Source organism: Homarus americanus, unplaced genomic scaffold (assembly GCF_018991925.1).
Source record: "Homarus americanus isolate GMGI-L3 unplaced genomic scaffold, GMGI_Hamer_2.0 scaffold32583, whole genome shotgun sequence".
Taxonomy (NCBI): domain Eukaryota; kingdom Metazoa; phylum Arthropoda; class Malacostraca; order Decapoda; family Nephropidae; genus Homarus; species Homarus americanus.
The window spans coordinates 30,449,241-30,474,375 of NW_024713129.1; the positions used below are offsets into that span (position 1 = coordinate 30,449,241).

At 43.7% G+C, this 25,135-nt stretch overlaps 2 protein-coding genes across 2 annotated transcripts; both read left to right on the plus strand.

Moving 5' to 3' along the window:
• The first annotated feature begins 5,233 nt into the window (after positions 1–5,233).
• Positions 5,234–5,680, plus strand: LOC121870660 (protein ZBED8-like). The gene has a single exon (XM_042372548.1). The coding sequence runs from the start codon at positions 5,234–5,236 to the stop codon at positions 5,678–5,680; it is 447 nt and encodes a 148-aa protein (XP_042228482.1).
• A 90-nt stretch (positions 5,681–5,770) lies between these two features.
• On the plus strand, positions 5,771–6,097 carry LOC121870665 (protein FAM200A-like). Its single transcript, XM_042372562.1, has one exon. The coding sequence runs from the start codon at positions 5,771–5,773 to the stop codon at positions 6,095–6,097; it is 327 nt and encodes a 108-aa protein (XP_042228496.1).
• Positions 6,098–25,135: the final 19,038 nt, after the last annotated feature.

Consider the following 25,135-nt stretch of genomic DNA (forward strand, 5'->3'; position numbering starts at 1 on the left):
ACAGCTATCAACAGGTAGCAGGGTCCACAGGTAGCAGGGTTCAGGTAGCAGGGTCCAGGTAGCAGGGTCCGGATAGCAGGGTCCGGATAGCAGGTCCAGGTAGCAGGTTTCACAGGCAGCAGTCCAGATTGCAGGGTACAGGTAGCAGGGTTCAGGCAGCAAGGTCCAGGTAGCAGGTCCAGATAGGGAGGGTCCGGGTAGCAGGGTCCGGTAGCAGGGTTCAGGTAGCAGGGTTCAGGTAGCAGGTCCAGGTAGCAGGGTCCGGGTAGCAGGCCAGCAGCAGAACCGCAGCAGGGTTCAGGTAGCAGGGTCAGGCAGTGTCCGCAGCAAGGGTCCGGGTAGCAGGGTCCAGGTATAGGGGTCCGTGGGTCCGGGCAGGATCCGGATAGCAGGGTCCAGGATTTTCTTTTGTATCGTCTATAAGTTATGTAATATACAGTAACCCATACACACACACACACACACAACAACACACAACTTTTCACCACAAACTATATCTAAAATAACTGAATAATATGTTACATTAGAGATTATAAAGTAACGTAATAACATCAAGAAAAATGGATGGAATTAATTGGAACATAAAAATAGGGTGAACGATCGCTAATTTGTGGGATGTTGCCTCCTTGGGTCGATCAAATTATAACATGACCACAATATTTTTGTCTGATGTACCTGTTTTGTATTTAATAATTTGTGTGGGTGAGATGGTGACGGTGGTGACGGTAGAGGGTGGTGATGGTGATGATAAGATGATGATAATGTTAATGATGGGTGGTGGGTGGCGATGTTAAGATGATGATGATGGTGGGTGAGGGTGGTGATGGGATGATGTTAAGATGATGATGATGGTGATGGTGATGATGATAAGATGATGATGATAATGGTGATAATGATGGTGGTGGTGATGGTGATGTGATGATGATAAGATGATGATGATAATGAGGATAATGATGGTGGTGGTGGTGATGATAAGATGATGATGATAATGGTGATGGTGGTGATGGTGATGATAAGATTAAGATGATGATGGTGATGGTGATGATGATAAGATGATGATGATAATGGTGATAATGATGGTGGTGGTGGTGATGGTGATGGTGATGATGATAAGATGATGATGATGATGATGATGATGATGGTGGTGAGGGTGGTGATGGTGATGATAAGAAGATGATGATGATGATGATGATGATGATAATGGTGATGGTGGTGATGGTGGTGTGATGATGATAAGATTAAGATGATGATACGGTGGTGATGGTGATGATAAGATTAAGATGATGATGACGGTGGTGATGGTGATGATGATAAGATGATGATAATGGTGATGGTGATAATGATGGTGGTGGTGGTGGTGGTAAGGAGGTGGTGGTGGGGAGATGATGGTGGTGGTGGTGGTGGTGGTGGTGGTGGTAAGGGAGATGATAGTGGTAGTGGTGGGTAAGTGAAGGTGGTGGTGGTGGTGGTGGTATGAAGGTGGTGGCGGTGGTGGTGGTGGTAAGGGAGGTGGTATGTAGGATGATAGTGGTGGTGGTGGTGGTAAGGAGGTGGTGGTGGTAAGGAAAGATGATAGTGGTGGTGGTGGTGGTATGAAGGTGGTGGTGGTGGTGGTGAAGGTAGGTGGTGGTGGTAAGGGAGGTGGTATGAAGGTGGCGGTGGTGGTGGTGGTGGTGGTGGAGGTGGTGGTGGTAAGGGAGATGATAGGTGGTGGTGGTGGTGGTATGAGGTGGTGGCAATGGAGATGATAGGGTGGTAAGGAAGGTGGTGGTAAGGAAGGTGGTGGGGTGGTGGTGGTAAGGGAGGTGGTGGTGGTAAGGGAGGTGGTGGTAGATGATATGGTGGGTGGTGGTGGTGGTGGTGGTGGTAGGGAAGGTGGTGGTGGTTGCATGAAGGTGGTGGTGGTGGTGGGGTAAGGAAGCTGGTGGTGGTGGTAAGGAAGGTGGTGGTGGTGGTGGTGGTACGAAGGTGGTGGTGGTAGGAAGGTGGTGGAGGTATGAAGGTGGTGGTGGTGGTGGTATGAAGGTGGTGGTGGTAAGGGGTGGTGGTGGTGGTGGGAGAGGTGTGGTGGTGGTGGTGGTGGTAGGAAGGTGGTGAGGTGGGGAGATGATAGTGGTGGTGGTGGTGGGTGTGAGTAAGGTGGTGGTGGTAATGGAGATGATAGTGGTGGAGGTGGTGGTGGTAAGGAAGTTGAGGTGGTGGTAAGGAAGGTGGGGGTGGTGGTGGTAGGGGAGTGTGGTGGGTGGTAAGGGAGATGATAGTGGTGGTGGTGGTGGAGGAGGGTGGTGGTGGTGGTATGAAGGTGGTGGTGGTAAGGGAGATGATAGTGGTGGTGGTGGTGTTAAGGGAGGGTGGTGGTAGTAATGAGATGATGGTGGTGGTGGTGGTGGTAAGGAAGGTGGTGGGTGGTGGAGGGGAAGGTGGTGGGGTGGTGGAGGGTGGAAGTGGAGGTGGGGTAAGGAGGGTGCAAGGGAGGTGGTGGTGGAAGGAGATGAAGTGGTGGTGTGGTGGGAGTGGTGGTAGGGAGGTGGTGGTGGGTAAGGGGTGGTGGTGGTGGTGGTGGGGAGGGTGGTGGGGGTGAGGGAGGTGGTGAGGTGGTGGTGGTGGTAAGGAGGTGGTGGTAGGGGGAGGTGGTGGTGGTGGGGAGTTGATGGTGGTGGTGGTGGTGGTGGTGGTAAGTGAGGTGGTGGTGGTAAGGTGGTGGTGTGGGTGGGGAGGGTGGTGGTGGTGGTGAATGAGATTGGTGAGGGTGGTAAGGAAGGTAAAGGGGTGGTGGTAAGGGGATGATGGTGGTGGTGGTGGTGGTGGTGGTGGTAAAGGTGGTGGTGGTGGTGGTGGTGGTGGTAAAGGGAGGTGGTGGTGTAAGGGAGATGGTGGTGGTGGTAAGGAAGGTGTGGTGGTGGTGGTGGTGGTAAGGAAGGTGTGGTGGTGGGGTGGTGGTAAGGTGGTGGTGGTGGTGGAAGGGTGGTGGTGGTGGTGGTAGGGAAGGTGGTGGTGGTGGTGGTGGTGGTGGTAGGGTGGTGGTGGTGGTGGTGAGATGTGTGATGGGACTGGGACTTTAGAAACCTATAAATTTTGGACACATTTTTTCCAGTGGGGTGTTATGTAATAATAGTTTATGCGTTAATGAGCACTGTGTAAGAAAACTGAGCAAGAAAGAAAGAAAGAAAGAAAGAAATAGACAGACAGGCAAAATGAAAGAGAAGAGAGAGCGAGGAAGTCAATTCTCTTACACCCCCTTGAGGACGTCAGAACCAATCACAACACCTGTCAGTTATTTACAAGAACTGGCGGATCAACACTGACTTCCAAGGTGTCACTTTCAACAAGACAAATCTGACCCCTTGAAATGCACACTGGATATGATGACGCCCCCTCCCACCCCATGGAGGCAGCGAGGGTAAAAGACTGCAGCAGTGAGGTGGTGCTCTCTCTCTGATGTCCCCAGTTGTACAGTGTAATGGACAAAAAATTATTGCTCAGATTTTAAATGTTTATGTTATCAGGATATTCTTTTTTTTTTTTTTCCTGATTCTGTATAAATTAAAATCTGAACATTTTTTTTGATGGCATTACGTATTAAAATCTAGGATTTTTTTTTCGACCACCCTGTATATATCAAAATCTGGGCATTGTTTCTTGATCACCCTGTATTATATATGGGTTTTTTTTTAGTCCGACTGGGAAGGCTCTGACCACTAGTTGAGGTGTGTATCTCAGATATACTTAACATGAAGGTAAATGGAGAACAATGTATGGATCACCGGAAGATGAGAGAGACCTTAGATTACCTGGAAGTGTGGGTACAGTAGTGTGTGTTAGATTAAGATCGACTTGATTAAGTTAGCTTACGTTAGGTTAGGCTATGTTAGATTAGGTTAGCGTTAGGTTAGGTTAGGCAAGTGTTAGGGTGGTTAATGTTCAAGTGAAATAAGCTGGGATGTCTAATCTTCAGATGATCCCATATGAGCACCAGTAATTTTTCACTTTGAAAGAAATGGAAACAATTGAATTCTTATGTTCCCCTGGGATGATTAACGCCATGTAACGTATAGTTGGGTACGGTGGTTGAGTGGGAACTACGCTTGCCTCTTATCTCCTGTTCTAAGGGTCGCTAGTTAGATCCCATTCAACTCAGGTATAAATTGTTACCTGCATTGTAACTTCACAGTTGAGGAAGTGAAGGTGGTCGAGTACAGTGTCGGCCAGGCTGCCTTCTTGTGTATCGAAAACTTAATATACTGTAGTGTGCCGACTAGGTCGTCAAGATTATGGGACCCACTTTCTGATTACATGTCACGTGTAGATTTAACCCAGTGTTTCTCAAACTGGGGGCCACGGCAAGATTTTAGGAGGGCCATGGCGGGCTGTGTAAGTAGTATATGTTTGGAGAAAATGTGGAAACTCTGAATCAACTTTTTTTTTTTTTTTACTTTGCCTTGTTAGGGGAGAAATCGTGTTTTTGTATTTGTCTTTTTTTGTCATTGTGTGTCATCATAATACCCGTACGGTACAGTTTTAATATTTACACAGTATGGTCCAGCAGCTAGTTTTTCATTTCCAACGGATTCGCTCACATTGCACGATTCTAGTTCCTGTCAGCAGGGTGGCGGGCGCTGGGTGATGTCCGGGCGCCTTACAAGTGGTGATCAGACCGAATGTTCTCAGTCTTGCTCAAGATATGTACTTTATGTATGTTTACATACAGTATGTATGGACTTCATGTATGTTTGTGTGTTTGCATTCGGATTAATTTCTCATCTTTTGTTTTTAATTATTATAATTTTTAGTCTTTATCATTCGTCTGTTTCTGTGGCATTCTGTTTTTTAAAGAACTAATCAACATTTAGAGAGAGAGAGAGAGAGAGAGAGAGAGAGAGAGAGAGAGAGAGATTACAAATTTTTAGTAAAACCAAGAGATTCATGATTATCTTATATTTGTTTTTTATTATTATAATTTTTAGTCTTTATCATTCGTCTGTTTGGCATTGTTTTATTTATAATTTCCTTAGATTGGCGATGGCTGTCAGTGTTGCTAAGAAGCGGAAGTACAATGGTGAATACATTAACTACGGATTTACATCAATCCTCTTTGAGGGCATTTAGAAACCTCAGTGTGTGTTGTGTTTTAAAGTGTTGGGGAACGATTCTATGAGGCCTAGTAAGCTGAAGAATCATCTGACGACAATCCCCCCCCCCAGTATGCGGAGAGACCCCGATTTCTTCAAGCGCCATGAACGGAGTTTGGAAAAACAGACTGGATAAGAGTGGTGCCTTCCAACAACAGAACTCAAGTGTAGTTGAGGCATCATATGAGGTTTCCATTGAAATAACAAAGAAGAAGAAGGCCCACACGATTGGTGAAACTTTAATTAAGCTGTGTGCTTTAAAGATGGTCAAGCGGGTTCTTGGAGAGGCAAGGGAACGTAAGATTCAGCCGATTTCCTTGTCAGACGACAAGGTGAAACGGAGAATTAGTGAAATGTCAGATGATATCATGGAACAAGTGATTCAGGAGATTAAATCGTCTCCAACTGATATGTTTGCTATACAGTTGAATGAGTCAACGGATGTGAGTTCTTGTGCACAGCTACTAGTGTTTGTTAGGTATGTATTCTTGCGTGACATCAAGGATGAATATCAGTTCTGTACTCAGCTTGAAACTACCACAACAGCTTGAGATGTGATGGAAAAGTTGACTTCTTTCTTCACAAATAACGGGATCACCTGGAAAATTTTTTGTGGAGTCTGTACCGATGGGGCTCCGGCGATGCTGGGATCGAAATCGGGGTTACAGAAGCACGTCAAGGAAGTAACTCTGAAGGCCAAAGGGGTTCATTGTATGATCCATCGTTTTGCACTGGCGTCGAAAACCCTTCCTGATGCCCTTTGTAATATCCTGGAAGCAGTGGTAAAATGCGTCAACTTTGTGAAAGCAGGAGATTTGAACTCTCCTCTTTTTCAGAACCTCTGTAGAGGCATCGATTCAAAGCATGAAACCCTCCTCTTTTACTCCAAAGGGCGATGGCTTTCCACTGGTAATGTTGTGAATCGAGTGTTCGAACTTCGGGAGAACATAAGTTGTTCCTGGAAATGAAAGGGAAGGATGATCTACTAAGTCACTTCAACGAGGTGTTGTGGGAGCCACGTCTTGCGTACCTGGCAGACATATTTGAGCAGCTAAACAGGCTGAATCTCAAGCTACAAGGCAAGGAAAGAAATGTGTTTCACCACATGGATTGTATTCGTGCATTTCTTGACAAACTCCAGAACTGGCAAAGGAAAGTCAGTGCAGGAAATGTTGCCATGTTTGAGAATATCTCAACTGTTCTTCACGAGATTGAAGAGGATCATCTACTTGACCCATCACTCAAAAATGAAATAATTCAGCACTTGAAATCCTTGGAAAGTGAGCTCAAAAGGTACTTTCCAGAATTCGAGGAGGAAGAAGGGAAATTGGTGAGGAATCCTTTCTCTGGCACTCTTGATATTGCTGCCATTCCCGACGATGGTCAGGACGGATTCCTTGATCTCAGGAACGAATCTGCTGCCAGAGACCTCTATGAAGAAAAATCTGACTGTATTCTGGTGCTCAATGTATCAGTCATATAAAAAAGTTAGTGAGATCGCACTTCGAGTCCTCTTGCCATTTTCTACTACTTATTTATGTGAATCTGGTTTCTCGACCCTTCTTCAAATAGAGAATAAAAGCCGAAACCGGTTACATGTGGACCCAGACATGAGATGTGCTTTATGAGTGACTCAACCTCGAATCAGTCAACTGACTGAAAAGAAACAATGTCATCCATCCCATTGAACTGTAACAAAATATGCATTCTGTTTGATGATTGTAAACATTAAAATAAAGGAAGATTACCAAAACAGTTTATTTTCATCATTATTTGTGAGGGGCTTGGGAGAGAACTGAAGGGGGCCACGAGGATGTGAGTGTTCCTCATGGGGGGAATGGAGTGAAAAGGTTTGAACAACACTGATCTAACCCAACGTTATTTAACCTAACATAACTTACCATAACTTATCCTAACCTAACCTAAGCTAACCAAACTTAACCTACACTAACCTAATTTAACTCGATTTAACCTAATCAAACCCTCTACTAGAGTCTCTCGGCTTTATGTACTGGACACCTGAGCGTGAGTGACAGACCTAACACTCCTTTAGCAGAGGTCAGGCTCTCCCACACCTGAAATAACTGTACACATGTACACTTTAACAGGGCCAATATTTAGCGTGCGCGCGCGCGCACACGCACGCACACACACACACACACACACACACACACACACACTACATCCTTGACCATCGGAGGGTCAAGACCCATCGGACGCCTGCTCCTGCTGCCCCGGCCAATGTTGGCCCATTCCTCAAGTCCCCCTACTCGACCCATCCTCACCACCCTGATATCAACATAATGCCGCCAAAATTGACAATTTCGTTTCGGAAAGAAGTGGGATCAGTGTTGAACAGTGATAAACAGTGTTTAAGGTAGAGAATTCAGCAATAGACAGTTCCAGCAAGAGCCCTGGGAACCGACCACCATCTTCGAACCAGGCGGTGTTAATCAGTCCACCCTGGGAACAATACCTATGGACGAGTTACTGCACGATGTGAACACCACACCACCCGGTGTCTCCATGACCACGTGAGGTCTACGGACGAGTTACTGCACCACATAGCCTACGTCAAGGACTAAAAACAGTTAGGACACACCGCTGTAACGTCATAAAATTAGCTCAGCCCCATTCAATGGCGCCACGCTACCGCTGGTGACCAGATGGTGCCCAAGGACTACGGCCTTGCCTTGGTTGATGTTTGATTGTTTAATTTTCTTTTCTTTTCAGAATACTCGTAAGGCTAAGGCTTTTTTGTGGCCTTTTGTTCTCATAATCCTCCCCAAAATAAGTGATATAGCAAAAAAATAAAAATAAAAAATATTACAAGGGGACTCGGGGGTTACTGGGTATTTTGCAGATGGCATGGACGAAACAACTAAACTTTTTTTTAGCTTATTAGCAATGCAAAGATTTTCCTTTTGCCAGACATGGCAAAGTGGGTGTCTGAGGGCACTCTGGACTACTGGATATTGCCTTACAATGTATACTTAAGAAAATATAGCAAGTTTCTCTAGGCATTAAGCAACACGACCGTTGCCGGTGAATTAAGTGATGTAACTGGTTTTTTTTATTTTGGACAATATTATTGTTTTCTTTTTGTCTGGCATGGCAAGAACAATGTCTCACGGTCTTCTAGATAACTTGATATTGACTGACATCGCAGAATTAAGAAACTACAAGAAATCTTCCCTCGCGTCTTGAAACAAGAGCTACTTGCCTTAAGCCCACGTACTGATGTACTTAAGTTTCGATTTTTTCAAGATTATTAAAGGTGTTCAGGGTTTTTGGGGGCCACATATAGCAAGATAAATGGCTCAACTTCCTGCAGATACCTGGATATCTAGAGATATTCCAGAATTAAAGAGATACAAAAGAAATATGAACTCTCTTCAAACAAGTTCTCGTCTTGCCTAATAAGGTGTTTATTTTATCAGAGCGCTTGCAGCCATTTATCCATGTATCACAATTTTTCTTATCTCTGGGAAATCTATAATACTTGATGTGTTCTCTTCTTGGGATTTGAGCATAGTTGACGCACCCGTATATTGCACAAATACTGTAACTATAATTGACGAGTTGACGGTTCTGGGTAAACACAAGAAATACCCTCTGCCACATTCGTAGAGTGATACGGTATATATAATTTGTATAAAAGTTTAAAGTCCTGCTATAATAGTCGAGATAAGTTTATTTCTCTAGAAACAGGGCCGCCATTTGCAATGACGTCACCACTTACTCCCACTTACCGTGCAGACGACAAAATTATCTCTACGGGATTTCTGTCCGCGGTTGCGGATGTATCTGGAGGACGAAGATGTGCATAATCCCCGCCAGTTCGGCTTCCACCAGTACCGAGGCACATCCACCGCCATATCTCAGGCCTACGAGCAGATCGCCAACGCCATGACTGGCCGCCTGCAGTGCAACATAGTACTGAGGGACGTCAGCAAGACGTTTGACAAAGTTTGGCACGCGGGGCTGTAGTATAAGATCATACAACTGGGGCTGCAGTATAAGATCATACAACTGGAGCTGCAATATGAGATCATACAACTGGAGCTGTAGTATAAGATCATACAACTGGGGCTGCAGTATAAGATCATACAACTGGGGCTGTAGTATAAGATCATACAACTGGGGCTGTAGTATAAGATCATACAACTGGGGCTGTAGTATAAGATCATACAACTGCTGCAGTATAAGATCATACAACTGGGGCTGCAGTATAAGATCATACAACTGGGGCTGCAGTATAAGATCATACAACTGGGGCTGCAGTATAAGATCATACAACTGGGGCTGTAGTATAAGATCATACAACTGGGGCTGCAGTATAAGATCATACAACTGGGGCTGCAGTATAAGATAATACAACTGGGGCTGCAGTATAAGATCATACAACTGGGGCTACCCGAAAACCTGACGTGCCTGCTGTGCAACTTCATTACGGACCGCAGAGCCAAAATCAAGATGCAAGAACATTGTGGAGAAGAATTCTCACTCTCGAGCGGCGTTCCTCAGGGATCTTGTTTCTCGCCAACCCTTTACACTCTCTACACAGTTCACTTGCCACCCTCAGTTGTCGACAGCGAGTACGTCATGTATGTCGACGATGTAACACAGATTGTCACCTGCCAAGGAAGGTTCACGGCAAGGAAGGCGCGACTCACTGCTCGGGCAATAGAGGAGATCTCGGAGTATGAAAATAAATGGAAAATAAAAACAAACAAAACGATATTCGAGGTCATACCCACAGCCAAATTCAAGCCGGCGCCATTGATGATCGACGACGAAGAGATTGAGTACTCTAAACAAGGCAGGTTGCTCGGCCTCATCATCTCTCGGACGGGCATCATTTCCCACGTGAAGGACAGATTAAAGAAAGCCAAAGTCGCCGCCGCCAAATTAAAACATTTTAAACTTATGCCTGAGAAGATACAAGTCCACTTGTATAAGGCGCTGGTGAGGCCTGTGTTGGAGTACCCATCTATACCACTCGTCACATTCGGGAAGGCTAGACTACAACAACTACAGAGCTTCCAAAACAAGTGTTTGAGGTCAGCCAGTGGCCAAGCGCCACCCTACCAGGAGACAGTGGAAACCATCCACCTAAGAAATAAAACAGAGGCCCTCAACGTCAGATTCCATCGCCTAGGGAAGAAGGTTTTGGACAAGCTCCTGGACGACCCTCACAGCCCAGACCACCTGCGTGGGGAAGACATTAACGGAGGGCGACCCCACGCCTGGCCGCATTACAACAACCCATCCCGCGACCCGTCTATATCCGCCACAACGATCCACCTTAGATTAAAACTTAGATGATATAAGATCACATTTAACAAGTTACAATCCAGTGAGTCCATAACGTAATACAGCAATAAGATTTTAATAAACATGTCATTGTAAAATCAAACTAGTTATTGTAAAACAAAGTAACCATTGTGCAACATCATCCTAAATCCTAGGATAACTTAGTTAGTCAACAAACTCTGTAATATATAAAACAAGGGGTGTCGTCCCCCTCTGTTTGACTCATTAAACTTCTTTTCCAACCTTTCCCCCCACGACTATATGTTGTGACTTCTCTATCCCTCATGTCTGGCTGTGCCTTGAGCCCCAGCATGCCTTCCATCTTTCCCCACCTTAACCTAAAAAAAATAAAGAACGCCATGAATTAAGTGATGTAACTAGTTTTTCTTATATTTTCGGCAATGATATTGTTTTCTTTTGTCAGACGAGGTAAGAACAATGTCTCACGGTCTTCTGGATGACCTGATATTGAGTGACACTGCAGAATTAAGAAATTACAAGAAATCTTCCCTCGCGTCTCGAAACAAGCGCGGTGTTGACACCGGAAACCCACGTACCATGCACTTATCTATAATTTTTTCTAGATAATTAAATATGTTCAGAGTTCTTTTGGCCACATATAGCAAGATTAATGTCTCACCATATTGTAGAGACCTGAATATCGACAAACAATCTAGAATTAAGAGGATGCAAAAGAAGTATGAACTCACTTCAAACAGTTCTCGGCCAGCCTAATGTGTTTATTTTATCAAAAAGCTTGCAGGCATCTATTCATTTATCACAAGTTTTCGTATCCCTGGGATATCTTTAATATTTGATGTGCTCTTTGCATGAGATTTGAGCTTTGCTAGTGTACCCATAAATTGCACAAGTCACCAAAATTTTTGATACACTGGTCCCGAGAGCAGTTGCGGGCACACACGGTCACCAGATGATGCGTGTTTACAACAGTGACGTCACTGAGCTGTGCAATGTGGGTAAAACAAGTTCCCGGTGGTCTATCCTTACGAGTATTTTATCCTTGGCCTTACGTGACCTCACACGGTAGGGCAAGAGACCAGCCTCTGCCATCAACTGTAAACTATAATTTGTTTGTTCATTTCATGTTCCTTCTCCTTTTAGTAATGAAAGCTTGTGTTAAACGACCCAGCTACCCCATGTCTTTGTATGTAGTAAGTCATTTATGTCCAATGTATATTTTTAGCCTTCGGGCTGCTGAACTTATTTCAATAAATCGTTAATTAATATTATTAATAATATTTATTAATTATCATTATTATTATAATTACACACGCACGCATCTGCCCTCTTTTCCTCCACAAACAAGACAAAAAAACGTCTTCCTCCCTCTCTTTACCACCCTCACACAAGAAAAACGTCCCCCCCCCCCTTCCGATTTCTCCACCCCACACGCACTAAGTCATTCCCTCCCACCAACACATGAAAAACGTCCCACCTCCTCCCTCTCTCTCCACCACCACACACAATATATATCCTTCCCACCTCCCTTTCTTTCTCCACCGCCAACACATACAAAAGAAAACGTTCCTTCCCTCCTTCTCCCTCTCACACAAACGTGTCAATCCTACTTGCGTCCGCCACGACCAATCGACGCACCTTCACCGGTAATCGTTGGAATATCTATGAGGTGTAAAAGCATCTCGTGAACCGTGCAGTGGTTATATTGCAATATCCAATAGCTCGTTCCATCGCCCGGCTGCGTGTGTGGGATTGTGAGGATGTGTGAGTAGGTTTTATTGTTCTGTGATACGACATTTAAGCAATGTAGTGAATAGTGTGTGTGTGTGTCGTTGCACAATATATATTCTAAAGGACCTAAAGTAACTTCCCTGGCTGTCAGGCAACACTAGATAGAGTTACTAAACGAATTCGAAGGTTATGTAGTGGACGGAGGGGGTGGAGTTGGGTAACGAGGGAACATGGTGTTAAATATCAGAAAGTATTCACGTTTAAGGAGACATACGGAGTTAAGAGTTGTTTTATTTGTATTAGTAATTTATATAAGCATGAATATTCGAAAAAAATATATATTTAGTGGACTTAACATATTTATTAAATATAGACCCAACTTTTAACCACGCATTTTATGACACCGATTTGACTCGTGACTCATTTCGTACCCATTTGTGGTAATGCCACACCATCTTGACTTTTGACTCTTAATACCCGAATTCAGGTATCTTTCTCTCCTAGATCTCCTTATTTTCATTTTATTTTCCTTAGCCACCTTTCTCCTCTACAGTCATACACCAGGCACCTGGTGAACGAAGAAACCCGGTTGAAAGTGGCAGCTGTGGCCTGATGAACTCTGTTATCTGTCTTCTCCCAGGGATGTGTGGATGTGTCCATATTTTTAACCCTTACATATATATATATATATATATATATATATATATATATATATATATATATATATATATATATATATATATATATATACATATATATATATATATATATATATATATATATATATATATATATATATATATATATATATGTATGTATGTATGTATGTATGTATGTATGTATGTATGTATGCACAATATAATCATCAATAACCTGCCACATACTGCTCTTAACAAGTGATGCCATAATAATGTAATAAATAATTTTCACCATAAAATAGACGTAAAATACTGAAGTTAGTCACACATCATGACGGTCTACATTCCTTAAGTATTTTTTGACTTGCGTTTAATTAATTGTAGCAGAAAGAGTAAGTTGAAAAATCATCAAGAACATCATTTAATAGTTGTGTGAATAATCTCTCTCTCTCTCTGTGTGTGTGTCATCACTACTATTACCATCACTATTACCACCACCATCACCACTGTTACCATCACCACAACTTCTACCACCTCCACCAAAACAACCACCACAGTTACCATAATCATAATTCCACCACCACTACTATTGCCACCACCAGTACTACTACTATTACCACCACTACTACCGCTATTACCACCAAGAAATCTACCGGAACTATGAACACCACCACCGTAACCAATATTACCACCACCCCTATCACCACCATCACCGCTATTACCACCACCAACACTACCACCACTATTATCATCACCACCATAACCACAATTACCACTGCCACTATCACCACTATTACGCCCACCCCCATCACCACTATTACCACAAGCACCATCACCACTATTACCACCAGCACCATCACCACTATTACCACCAGCACCATCACCACTATTACCACCAGCACCATCACCACTATTACCACCAGCACCATCACCACTATTATCACCAGCACCATCACCACTATTATCACCAGCACCATCACCACTATTACCACCAGCACCATCACCACTATTATCACCAGCACCATCACCACTACAACTATTTCAGAATTTTCGTCATTAAAATAATCTCACAAATTCGACTTGACTTATAGTTTGTTTTACAGTTTCGGGTTAATATATATTACATCACATTGAAAATGGTAAATTTAATGCTTTGTTTACACTACCTGGTTGTTTACACTACCTGGTTGTTTACACTACCTGGCTGCTTACACTACCAGTTTGTATAAAATACCTGGTTGTTTACACTACTACTACTTCGAGTATGACGATCACCCAGCTATAATACAATGATATGAGTTATTAAGGATGTCACCTAGGTTGGTGAGTTTTGAGGTGACTGAAGAAGCCGATACGGGACCGGCAGAGTCGTTCACAGATGTTGTATATGTGGGGGGCTACATCTAGTGCGGAAGGGGCGTTGGCAGCGTATTTTCGGCGTTGGTGCTTGTTTGCCTCGTTATGCAGTCGGTCTAACTCGAAAGTATTGACAACTTCCCGTGTGGTGCTCCTCCAAGCGTTACGATGTGGAGTAATCGTCTCCCAGGTGAGGGGATCGATTTGGCACTTTTTCAGGTTAGTCTAAAGACTATCCTTATACCTTTTCAGTTACCCGTTGGCGTTACTTTTATCATTCGTTATGTGACTGAAAAGTAGCTATGTGTATGTCTGTATCTGTACCAGCCTGTGTATTTGTCTATGTATGTGTACATGCCTGAGTGTATTTGTCTGTGTATTTGTACCTGTCTGTGTGTATGTCTGTATCTGTACCTGCCTATGTATATGTCTGTGCAACTGTACCTGCCTGTGTGTATGTCTGTGTATCTGTACCTGCCTGTGTGTGTATGTCTGTGTATCTGTACCTGTCTGTGTATGTGTACATGCCTGAGTGTATTTGTCTGTGTATTTGTACCTGTCTGTGTGTATGTCTGTATCTGTACCTGCCTATGTATACGTCTGTGCAACTGTACCTGCCTGTGTGTATGTCTGTGTATCTGTACCTGCCTGTGTGTGTATGTGTGTGTATCTGTACCTGCCTGTGTGTATGTTGTGTATCTGTACCTGTCTGTGTGTATGTCTGTATCTGTACCTGCCTGTGTGTATGTCTGTGTATCTGTACCTGCCTGTGTGTATGTCTGTATCTGTACCTGCCTGTGTGTATGTCTGTATCTGTACCTGCCTGTGTGTATGTCTGTGTATCTGTTCCTGTCTGTGTATCTGTACCTGCCTATGTGTATGTCTGTATCTGCCTATGTGTATGTGTGTATCTGTACCTGCCTGTGTGTATGTCTGTATCTGTACCTGCCTGTGTGTATGTCTGTGTATCTGTACCTGCCTGTGTATCTGTACCTGCCTGTGTGTATGTTTATTTGTTACGAATCTGTTCTGGTCGGTGTACTGTAGAGGCAGTAGACTAACTAATAAGTCTTCGGTACACAAGGAGGCAGCCTGGCCGACATTATATTTGATCACCTTCACTCCCACAAATGCATAAATAGGCACACATTTACAGCAAGGTGGACTGTGGCTACCTAGACGAGCACTGTATCCACTCGGCCGCCTGACCTTTCTAAAGATCACACCACATTCCATCATGACAACCTCACCCAAATCGATCTGCAGTTTGAACTTTCTCGGCTCACCCCCTTAGTTATTGGGCACGTCACCTTCAGCAGCCGATATTGTAGTCGATGATACTACTACTACCACTACCACTAAAACTACCTCCACTACCGTTACTACAACCACTACCCTTACTACAACTACCATTACTACTACTTTTTTCTTTACTTTTTTAAATGGCCCCCAGCCTCCCACAATAGCCACACCTTCGCCGCCATTTTATTACCTTAAATTAAATATCCTAATACATAAGTAGCTACACTAGCTGTGTTGAGTTAGTTGAGCCGCAGATCTATGCGGCATTCAGTGACTGTTGCCTCATAGTCAAAATCTGCAACTGTTGTCGGCTTTGGGCCGATGCTCTCGTTCCCCTGAGGCAGAGCAAAGCAGACCTAAGGAGAGAGAAGGACAGTCGACATCTCATCCAGGTTGTAACATAACTTCTGGGCTGCCGCTTCTGTTCGGATTGCACCTCCTCCGCGAGTCTGGCGTAGAAGAATCTTGCACTTGGTCCCATCCCACTAGAAGCTGTGACCAGAGGAGTGAAGCTGCCATGATCAACGTTCTGAATTCTCTCCCCATATGCCCTTATCTTGTCATTCTCGTTCCTCCTGTGTGCAGCATCGATATCTAAGTTACGGTGACATGCGGCCATGGGATAAAAAATCCTGATGTCGAAGAAGGCTCGCTGTCACCGCGTCCAGAATCCTCGAGCACTGACGTCAACATGGGCTTCGTTGGATGTGTTTGAAGTCCTATGTTGGAAATTCTCACCGTCCAATGGAAGGAGGGTCGCTTCTACCCTGACGTCACGACAGATTTCCTTCAACATATTTGCTGTGAGATCCCTTACTTCGTCATGCCTCATGCATATGAAGCCCCCTTTCTTGCTCACCATGGCGTGATCGACGTCATAGGAAGAGCCACACACGCATTGGGAGGGCAAACATTCAACTGGTCTACTGTACCTTAGAACAATGGCATCTGTAAATTATTGTTTATTGAGACTGAAACCATTTGCCCTTATCGGTAACGTAGTTAACCAGTTCGAGGCGTCCACCACCTGGGCTAAAGCTAATTTTTTTCAAATTCTCTGGTACTTGCAGCATCAGTTGCTGCAACTTATCACTTTGGCTGTGCTGTCGTTCTGTCGTAATGGACCGTCGAATCTTGTTTACTTCACTGGTATCCACCTCACCTTTTTGAGCTATTATGTGGTCAGTGAGGGCTGCCATTAGCTTAACTGATCTTTGATGTTCGGTGGCAGCAATCTCCTCTGGATTGGTCAATCCCATTCCTCCCAGTTTCTGTGGTAGTGCAAAGAGTTATCTTTCTGCTGGGGTTAAGTGAAGATGTTTCACTAATTTGGGAATGAAATTGATGCTGATAGCTTCTTCCAAAGGGTGGAGGAGAGATCCGATATCAGGGATAATGCGCATCAGGTAGCTCCAGCGATGCTCGACTCCATGGTTGAATGCAGCAAAAGCCGCGTGTAGGCTCTGTGTTAGCAATATCAGACAGAGCTTGGATTTCCCTGACCAACTCATTCACCTTTCCGGTTACATACTCGGTCTTGAAGTCCGTCGTGCCGATTACTGCGCCTAGGTGTCTTTGGCCATCCTTTGTTATTTTGACCTCACTTCCATCGAACATCTCCATTGCCCGTTCATAATGTTCTGGCTTCACAATGAGGAAGGACTTGCTGGCAATTGGGTGGTACCCTTTTTGTGGACCATATGATGTTATCAGGTCCCACCACTTTTTGATGTCCTCCACTTTTCCTGCTCCTGTAAGGTCGTCAGCATACGCCACTTACTTGACCTCAGTTGTTTCAAATTTTATTGTGTGTTGGAGCACGGATAGGCCTATTGCGTACATTGCCATTGCAACAGTGTCCCCCAGCGTTGTTACCTCAGTTGACTGTATGATGGTATCACCTCTTAGAGCCTTGATGTTTACTATATAGAGGTCTGATGGATTCCTATAGGTGTTTTCAACATGCACTGCAAAGCTTGGACACTTGATCTTGATGTTGTACAATGTGGCCTTTCGGTTAAGTATATTGAATGCGTTGGAAGCGTGAACCAGGAGAACAGCCTCACAATTACGCTGCTCATATATCGTTCCCATGGCGTGAATGGGAACTTCCCCTCCAGCCTGGTGGCCAGCGCAAACTTCCAGGTTCCCTGCCGTTGCCCTAACATCATCCTTTAGCACCTCCATTATGCATTTTCCGCCTCAGCACTTCCCCCACCCCTATAAACCTACATCCTGGATTCTTATCCAGGGGAATGAGGCGGGAAGCCGTCAGAACATGGAGGTGGTGGCAGTACGAGGTTGCTAGCTTTCTTGCAAGGGCGGCAATGGCAGTGGAGAGCTCACTTGCTACGGGGCCGAACTTGTAAGTGCTGAGGATGACTCTCCAACCGTTTGCATCCAGACCTGAAGGGCCCTCCCTGAGTTTTCAGTGCTTTTTTCCAAACCATCCCTCCTGTTATTTTCTCGAACAGGACAGCATTTGGTGGGATATAGTCACCCCGGAACCTGATGCCTTCCTTTTCACTTGCAGGGGGATGTTTTTCCTTCAGTTATTTTAATGTCTCTGTTTATTGGCAGAAAAAAGTCGGAGGATTCCTCTGTGAGAGATCTGACCGCCAAAGACACTTTTCCCACACGCATTTTGTTTCCAAACTTTCTTGCAACGTCATCGGTGTATATTGCTTTCCGTCTCCTATAAATTTTAGTCTCTCCTGAAGTGTTCTTGCTTCACATAAGAGATCATCAAGGGCTCCATTCTGACACATTGTTAATCTTCTCTTCATTGCTGCTACATTTCTTTGTGTTTAGTCCTTGCGTGTGTCCTCTGACAGAATAGATGGGGTATTATTGCCAGTATTTGAAGAGCTAAAGGGGCAAGGAAGTAGTCCTGAGTGTACTCGGTTATGCGGTGAGTCATCTCCCCAATCATTTCTTTGGTGGCCGCACACTTGTGTGGTTCAAACAGGTTAGCTGGTGACCACCTGACAATTTCTGAGTAAGTTTCTTTAACCTTTATGCCCGCATTTTCCATCAACATGCCATTCCACTGTGGTGGCTGTCTGCCATTGGGTGGTGGACGAGTGGAACAAGCATAGCAACTTTGTAGTAAGTGCTGGAACGCTGGAGAGTTTTAATAGGAGGCTGGATAGATTCATGGATGATAGAGAGTGGTAGAAACTCTCGACAGGAGCTGCCATGCACAGGTCAACCGGCCTATTGCAGACTCCTTATTTTCTTATTTTCTTATATAACCTCGGACATCATCTACTATTGGAGCAGCGTTTATTGGGACTATATTTTCAGAAAGAGTAGACTCACTAGTATCATTTAGGATATCGTCGGGCGGTTGTGTCTGGGCGATATCCAATGTGGCCTCCTGTGTCAGCTCCCTGCCATGTGGATTACGGCAATTGTTTCCCTTTCTGCAAACCACACATGGTCGGTTGTTTCTCGCACAATCACAGCTAGTGCAATTTTGGTTCTGGCTAGCACAGAAGCAACAATGGCTGTTACCCGGCATACCCGGCATAGTGTTCTGCACTTCGGGCGAAAGTTACGTCCGCCTCCGACATCTGCTTTGGTCCCATACAGAAGAAGAAACTAGTTCTTATGAGGAAAGGGCGGAGAGGTGACAGGCTGGACTGCTGTGACCGGGTAGTAGGGGCATACGTGTGCGCACGTGGGTGTGTAGGCCACCCCTGGGATGGGTGAGGGCGACAGCCCACACAACAGAGTGATACACTGGAAGCAGGAATTGTCACACCTAACACTTGCTTATATATCTATGGTAGGAATAATCACTATCTAGCTGGTCGCACTGATGTAAGTTTCGTTATAAAAAACTCAAGTGATCGGTTGACACTATATGGAGTGACCGTTACTTGTGGTGGGTGACAGCAGGCACGTTACAGTTGGCCTTCTGTCACTGACCTCAGGGGCGGGAGTCGTGAGGCCGGCCCAGTCAAAGAAGGCCTATCCCACACTGGCACCACTACCCATCCCACCAAATACTCACAACTCCCTTGATGATCGCCGGTGAACACACGGAATATTTGCAATTAATGCCGTAAGGGATGAGAAGAACCTTCGGTGGCAATGCTTAGGGTGACATCCGATATTAACCGACACACTGTGAAATTCCCGCTCCCACACTCCGAATATGTGACGTCCAATAACACTTTAGATCAGGGAGCACACACACACACACACCACCACCCACATCACGCCACTACTACTACGCCGCCATTTTATTACTACTACTACTACTACTTGTTTTACGACTACTACTACTACTTCTACGTGAGAAATAACACCTGTTAACCATCACTCATAAGAACAGGAGAACATAAGAATAGAGGAAATTGCAGCGAGCCTATTGGCCATACTGGGCAGTACCCAACCCCTATTGCTCATATATCCATCCAACCTATGTTTGAAGCTATCCAGCGTATTCGAGTGATTAATGATGTTTGGTAATTTGTTCCACTCATCCACTATATTTCCATACCAATGTTTACCTATCTCGCGCCTAAATCCAAATTTGTCTAATTTAAAATCATTGCTACGAATTCGCTCCTCATTGGATAGTTTGAGTAATTGTTATATCACCCTTGTTTTGCCCTGACTTTCATTTGTACACCTCTACCATATCGCCCCTCACTCTACGTCTCTTGGGGGAGTGCAAATTAAGATCCTTTAACCTGTCTCTGTATTCCAGATTCCTAATGCCCGGGATTAGTCTTGTCATTCTCTTTTGAATTCTTTCGAGGAATTTTATATCCATTTTGTAATACGGTGACCAGAATTGAACTGAGTAATCCAAGTGGGGTCTCACAAGCGCAAGATATAGTTTTAGGATGACCTCGCTAGTCTTGAAACTAACACTCCTTTGTATGAACCCAAATACTTTATTAGTCTTGTTTCGAGAAAATACACATAAGAACATAAGAACATAAGAAAGTGGGATACTGCAGGAGGCCGACTGGCCCATACAGGGCAGATCCCTTTCACACCCATCCCAGCACTTCCATGTGCCTATCCAACTTCGTCTTGAAGCTCTCTAGCGTCCCCGATCCTACTATAGCACTCGGTAGCCTATTCCACATATCCACAACTCTATTACCAAACCAGTGCTTGCCTATATCCTTTCTGAATCGGAATTTATCTAATTTAAAGCCATTTGTTCTAGTTATTTCGTTATTACTGAGCTTCAGAACATCTTCCATTTTACCCTTGTTAATCCCACTTACCCACTTGTACACCTCTATCATATCTCCCTAACTCTACGCCCTCTAATGAATGTAAGCCTAAGCTTTTCAGTCTTTCTTCATATGGAAGGTTTCTAATATTATGGATCATTTTGTCATTCTTCTTTGTACTCTCTCCAAAGAATCTACAGTATATCCATTCTATAATAAGGACACCAGAACTGAACCGCATAATCCATGTGTGTGGCCTCACTAATGCTAGGTAAAGTTTCAAGATAACGTCAGCAGTTCTGTTACTCACAGACCTAGATATGAACCCAAGAATCCTGTTTGCCTTGTTGCGAACGCTAATACATTGTTTTCTAGGTTTCAAGTCGTTGCTAACAAATACACCTAGATCTTTTTCACAAACTGAGTTTTCTATTTCCGTGTTACCTAGTTTACTCTTAACGTTTGTATTCGTCTTCCCTATCTGTAGTACCTTGCATTTATCAGTATTAAAATTCATTTGCCAGTCTACTGACCACTCATGTAAGGTATCTAGATCTCTTTGAAGGTGTTCAAAGTCACTGTCTGAATATATCACTCTCCCCATTTTGGTGTCATCTGCAAATTTACTAATCCTACTAGTTATGCCTAAATCAAGATCATTAATGAATATACCAAACAGCATAGGGCCTAATACAGATCCCTGGGGAACTCCGCTTTTGACCGCACCCCAGTCTGACTTTAATCCATTTATGCTGACTCTTTGTTTCCTACCAGTTAACCATGACCTAATCCATTTTAATACTGATCCACCTATTCCATGTGCTTCTACCTTCCTTATCAATCTCTCATGAGGGACTCTATCGAATGCTTTACTGAAATCTAAATAAATTATATCATATGACTTATCATTATCTACCGCTTCATATACTTCTGAGAAAAAGCTAAGCAAATTTGTGAGACAAGAACGTCCCTGGGTGAACCCGTGCTGAGAAGAATGAATTAAGTTTAAGATTCCTACTTATCATTACTTCTAAATCTTTCTCACAGTCGGATTTCTCTATAACATCGTTGTTCATCTGGTATCTGGTTTCTCTATTTACATCTCCCAGACTAAGTACTTTACATTTGTCCACATTAAATTTCATCTGCCAGAGTCCTCGTCAGATTTAATTACACGCCCTATTTTAGTTTCATCAGCAAATTTACTTATGTTGCTGTCCACGCCTATATCTATGTCGTTTATGAATATACTGAAAAGTAATCATCCATGTATTAAGCCTTGGGGTACTCCACTAGTGACGTTACCCAATCGGATTAGTGCCATTAGTGCTTACTCGCTGTTTCCTGTTCTGTTACCACGCTCAAATCCATTTTACAATATCTCCTCCAATTCCATGAGCCTCCACTTTACGTATTAATCTTTCATGGGGGACTCTGTCGAAGGCTTTGCTAAAGTCGAGATATACTACATCATAATCGCGACCGTCGTCCACCGATTCGAAAAAAAGCAGAAAAGAATCTTAATAGACTAGTCAGACATGAACGCCCACTTGTGAAGCCATGTTGAGAATCAATGATCAACTTGTGCTTCTCCAGGCGATATCGAATAGAGTTTGAAATTATTGCTTCCAGCAATTTGCCTACAATTGATGTTAAACTGATTGGACGGTAGATATAGAATAGTGTTCTATCTCCCATGAAAATCGGTATAACATTCGCTATCCTCCAGAATTCTAGTACTACATCCATTTTAATGACATGTTAAACAAATTTGCTCAGGGCATACTAAGCTCTACCTTACATTCCTTAAATACTCCGGCAAATATCTCATCTGGACCTGGCGACTTATTAGGCTTAAGTTTGTCTATTTACTTACTAACATCGTTACTAGTCACTACTGTCTCGCTAAATCTATTTCTTCACTATCTCTGTATATAATCGGTGCCTCGGGTATCATGTTTAAATTTTAGGTGGTGAAAACTGTTGAAAAATATCTGTTCAAATTATTGCTCATTTCTCCGATGTTATCCGGTAACTCGCCGGTATCTGACTGTATTGGTCCAATCTTGTCTCGTGTTTCACTTTGATACATTTGGAAGGAATCCCTAAGGGTTTGACTTCGCCTCCCTTGCTACCTTCAGTTATTTTTTTTCTCTTCGCCTTTCTTATCTCGGTCTTAACCCTACCGGCCGATACCTTATAATAATCTCGAAGGTAAACTTCACCACGATTTATTCTCCTACCTATAGCCTTCCTTTGTCCAATAATATTCTTTAATTAATTATTTATCCATTTGGGGTCATTATTATTTGATCTGAGTTTTATGTATTGTATGTTCTGCCTTCGTGCATTAAGTAACTCATTATTTAATTTGTTGTGGAACTCGTCAACCTCAGATCTCGTGATCAGGTCATCCTCAACCGTCATATTTTGTGAGGTTATCATTGTCAGGTCACCAGGTAAAATGAGGTCGCCCTCTTTGGGTACATTGTGTGTGGCTATGTAATTCACCCCAAACATGATACCCCTTCTCTCAGCTGCCCTTTCAAACTATCAAAGTTGGCCCTTCTGAAATCTAGGTCTTTAATGGCATTTTCCTTGCGACTGACATTAAGTTCAACTTTGAATCTCACATCTTTGTGATCGCTGTTTGCTAGTTTGTTCCCTTCCTTGACTAAATCTAGTATGTTATAACCCCGAGTGGATTCGACTAATTGTTGGCTTAGGAAATAGTCCTGAATTATTTCAAAAAAATCCTCTGATTCTGAGTTACCCGGAAGGTCTGTCCAGTCTATTTGACTAAAGTTAAGTCGCCTACTATTCAGACTTTGCTATGTATGGAAGCCCTGTGCATTTCATCCAAAATAAGTCGTTCATTGACTCTATCAAGATTAGGAGGTCTATATATTACTCCAATGATAAATTTTTCCCTACCATCGGTTAATTCTATCCAAATTGTTTCTGTATCCAGTTCAGTTTTAATGTCCTTATTGATTTCACTCAGATTATCATAGATTGCTACCCTGCCTCCTTTCCTATTCTGACTATCGGTATCGAGTCTAGGTTTATCCATGTTTCGGTGAATGCTATTATATCGATTTTTTCGGTACATACCAAAGCTCTGATTTCATGCATTTTATTTCTCACACTTTTACTGTTTGCGTAGTAGACATTTAAGGTCGTCGTGATCCGAGTCCTCTCTTTGTTGCGTTTAGGTTTAACTCCCTGCCTAATTTAGTTTTGTCATCATTCTTAGCATTATTTCTCTGTATCTTTTCATTTAGTTTACCCACTCTCAATGCAGTCTCCTCGATCCCCATGCTCACAATTTCCCCTAGCAGTTTAAAGACTTCGACATCTTTTGAACTGCCCTCTCGAAAGAACCAGCCAGGGTTGTCACCCCATCCCTAAACAAATGTACCCCATCCCGATTAAAGGTCCTTTCTGCCATAAAAGTTTCCACAGTTGACAATGAATGGGACTGATATTGACTTACAATATCTATGAAGATGGCCGTTGACTCCGAATGCCCCTTGACAACCATTCATTGTCAACTCTCCTTCTAGGCAGGACACCACATATGAGAGGGATCCCTCCCTTCACCCTAAGGCTGCATTTACACCAAGCCAGTCAAGTCAAGTCAAGCCACGTCAAGTCATGACTCATCGTGAATCGCCACTCTAATGCACATTTACTCCAATGTATATTCTCAGAAACCATTCCCACCAGATGAGTCAAGTCAAGTCAAGTCACGTCGCATCGTGTCACGTCAAGTCACAGATGGGGTTGGGCCCATTTTCTTCATCAGTCACGCCGAGTCCGCAGTGGTGTGTACATCATGCAGGTTGACGTCCTGAAAAATTTAGTTTGAGAGCGTCCTGCTATATATGATCCCACTGATCGTAGCCACCGGGATCGTGATGTTACAGCTGCTCTGTGGAAGGAGGTTGCTGCTGCATTGAAATGTAAAGGTGAGACAACCAAGTCTGGGAATAAATGACTGAAGCGTCCAAAATTGGGTGTTTTGGTGTCGAGTTCAAGCATCCAGATTTGGGTCCTCCTCTTGCGTTTACGACGCCGAATCCACAACAAAACAGCTAATTCAGCGAGAGAATATGCGCCCATCCTCCTCGAAATCAATCTGGGTACTGAGTCCTGATTGACTCAGGTTGACTCAGTCGGTGTGAACGACAATGAATCAAGTCAAGTCAAGTCAAATGACTTGATTGATTTGACTTGACTTGACTGGTTTGGTGTAAATGCAGCCTAATACATTCGATAGCTGTCTTGAACTTATCAATGAGCTCCTCACTCCTACACCGGCCAATATCATTTCCAAACAAGATATTGTTCATCCTGTCAACTATATCCCCCACCTAAGCTCCTAGCAGACACACTCTCATCCTATTTCTATCTTTACCACAAAAAGCTCTATCCAGGTACTGTACCTGGGAATAACCAACAAATAAGGCTTTCGTACCTT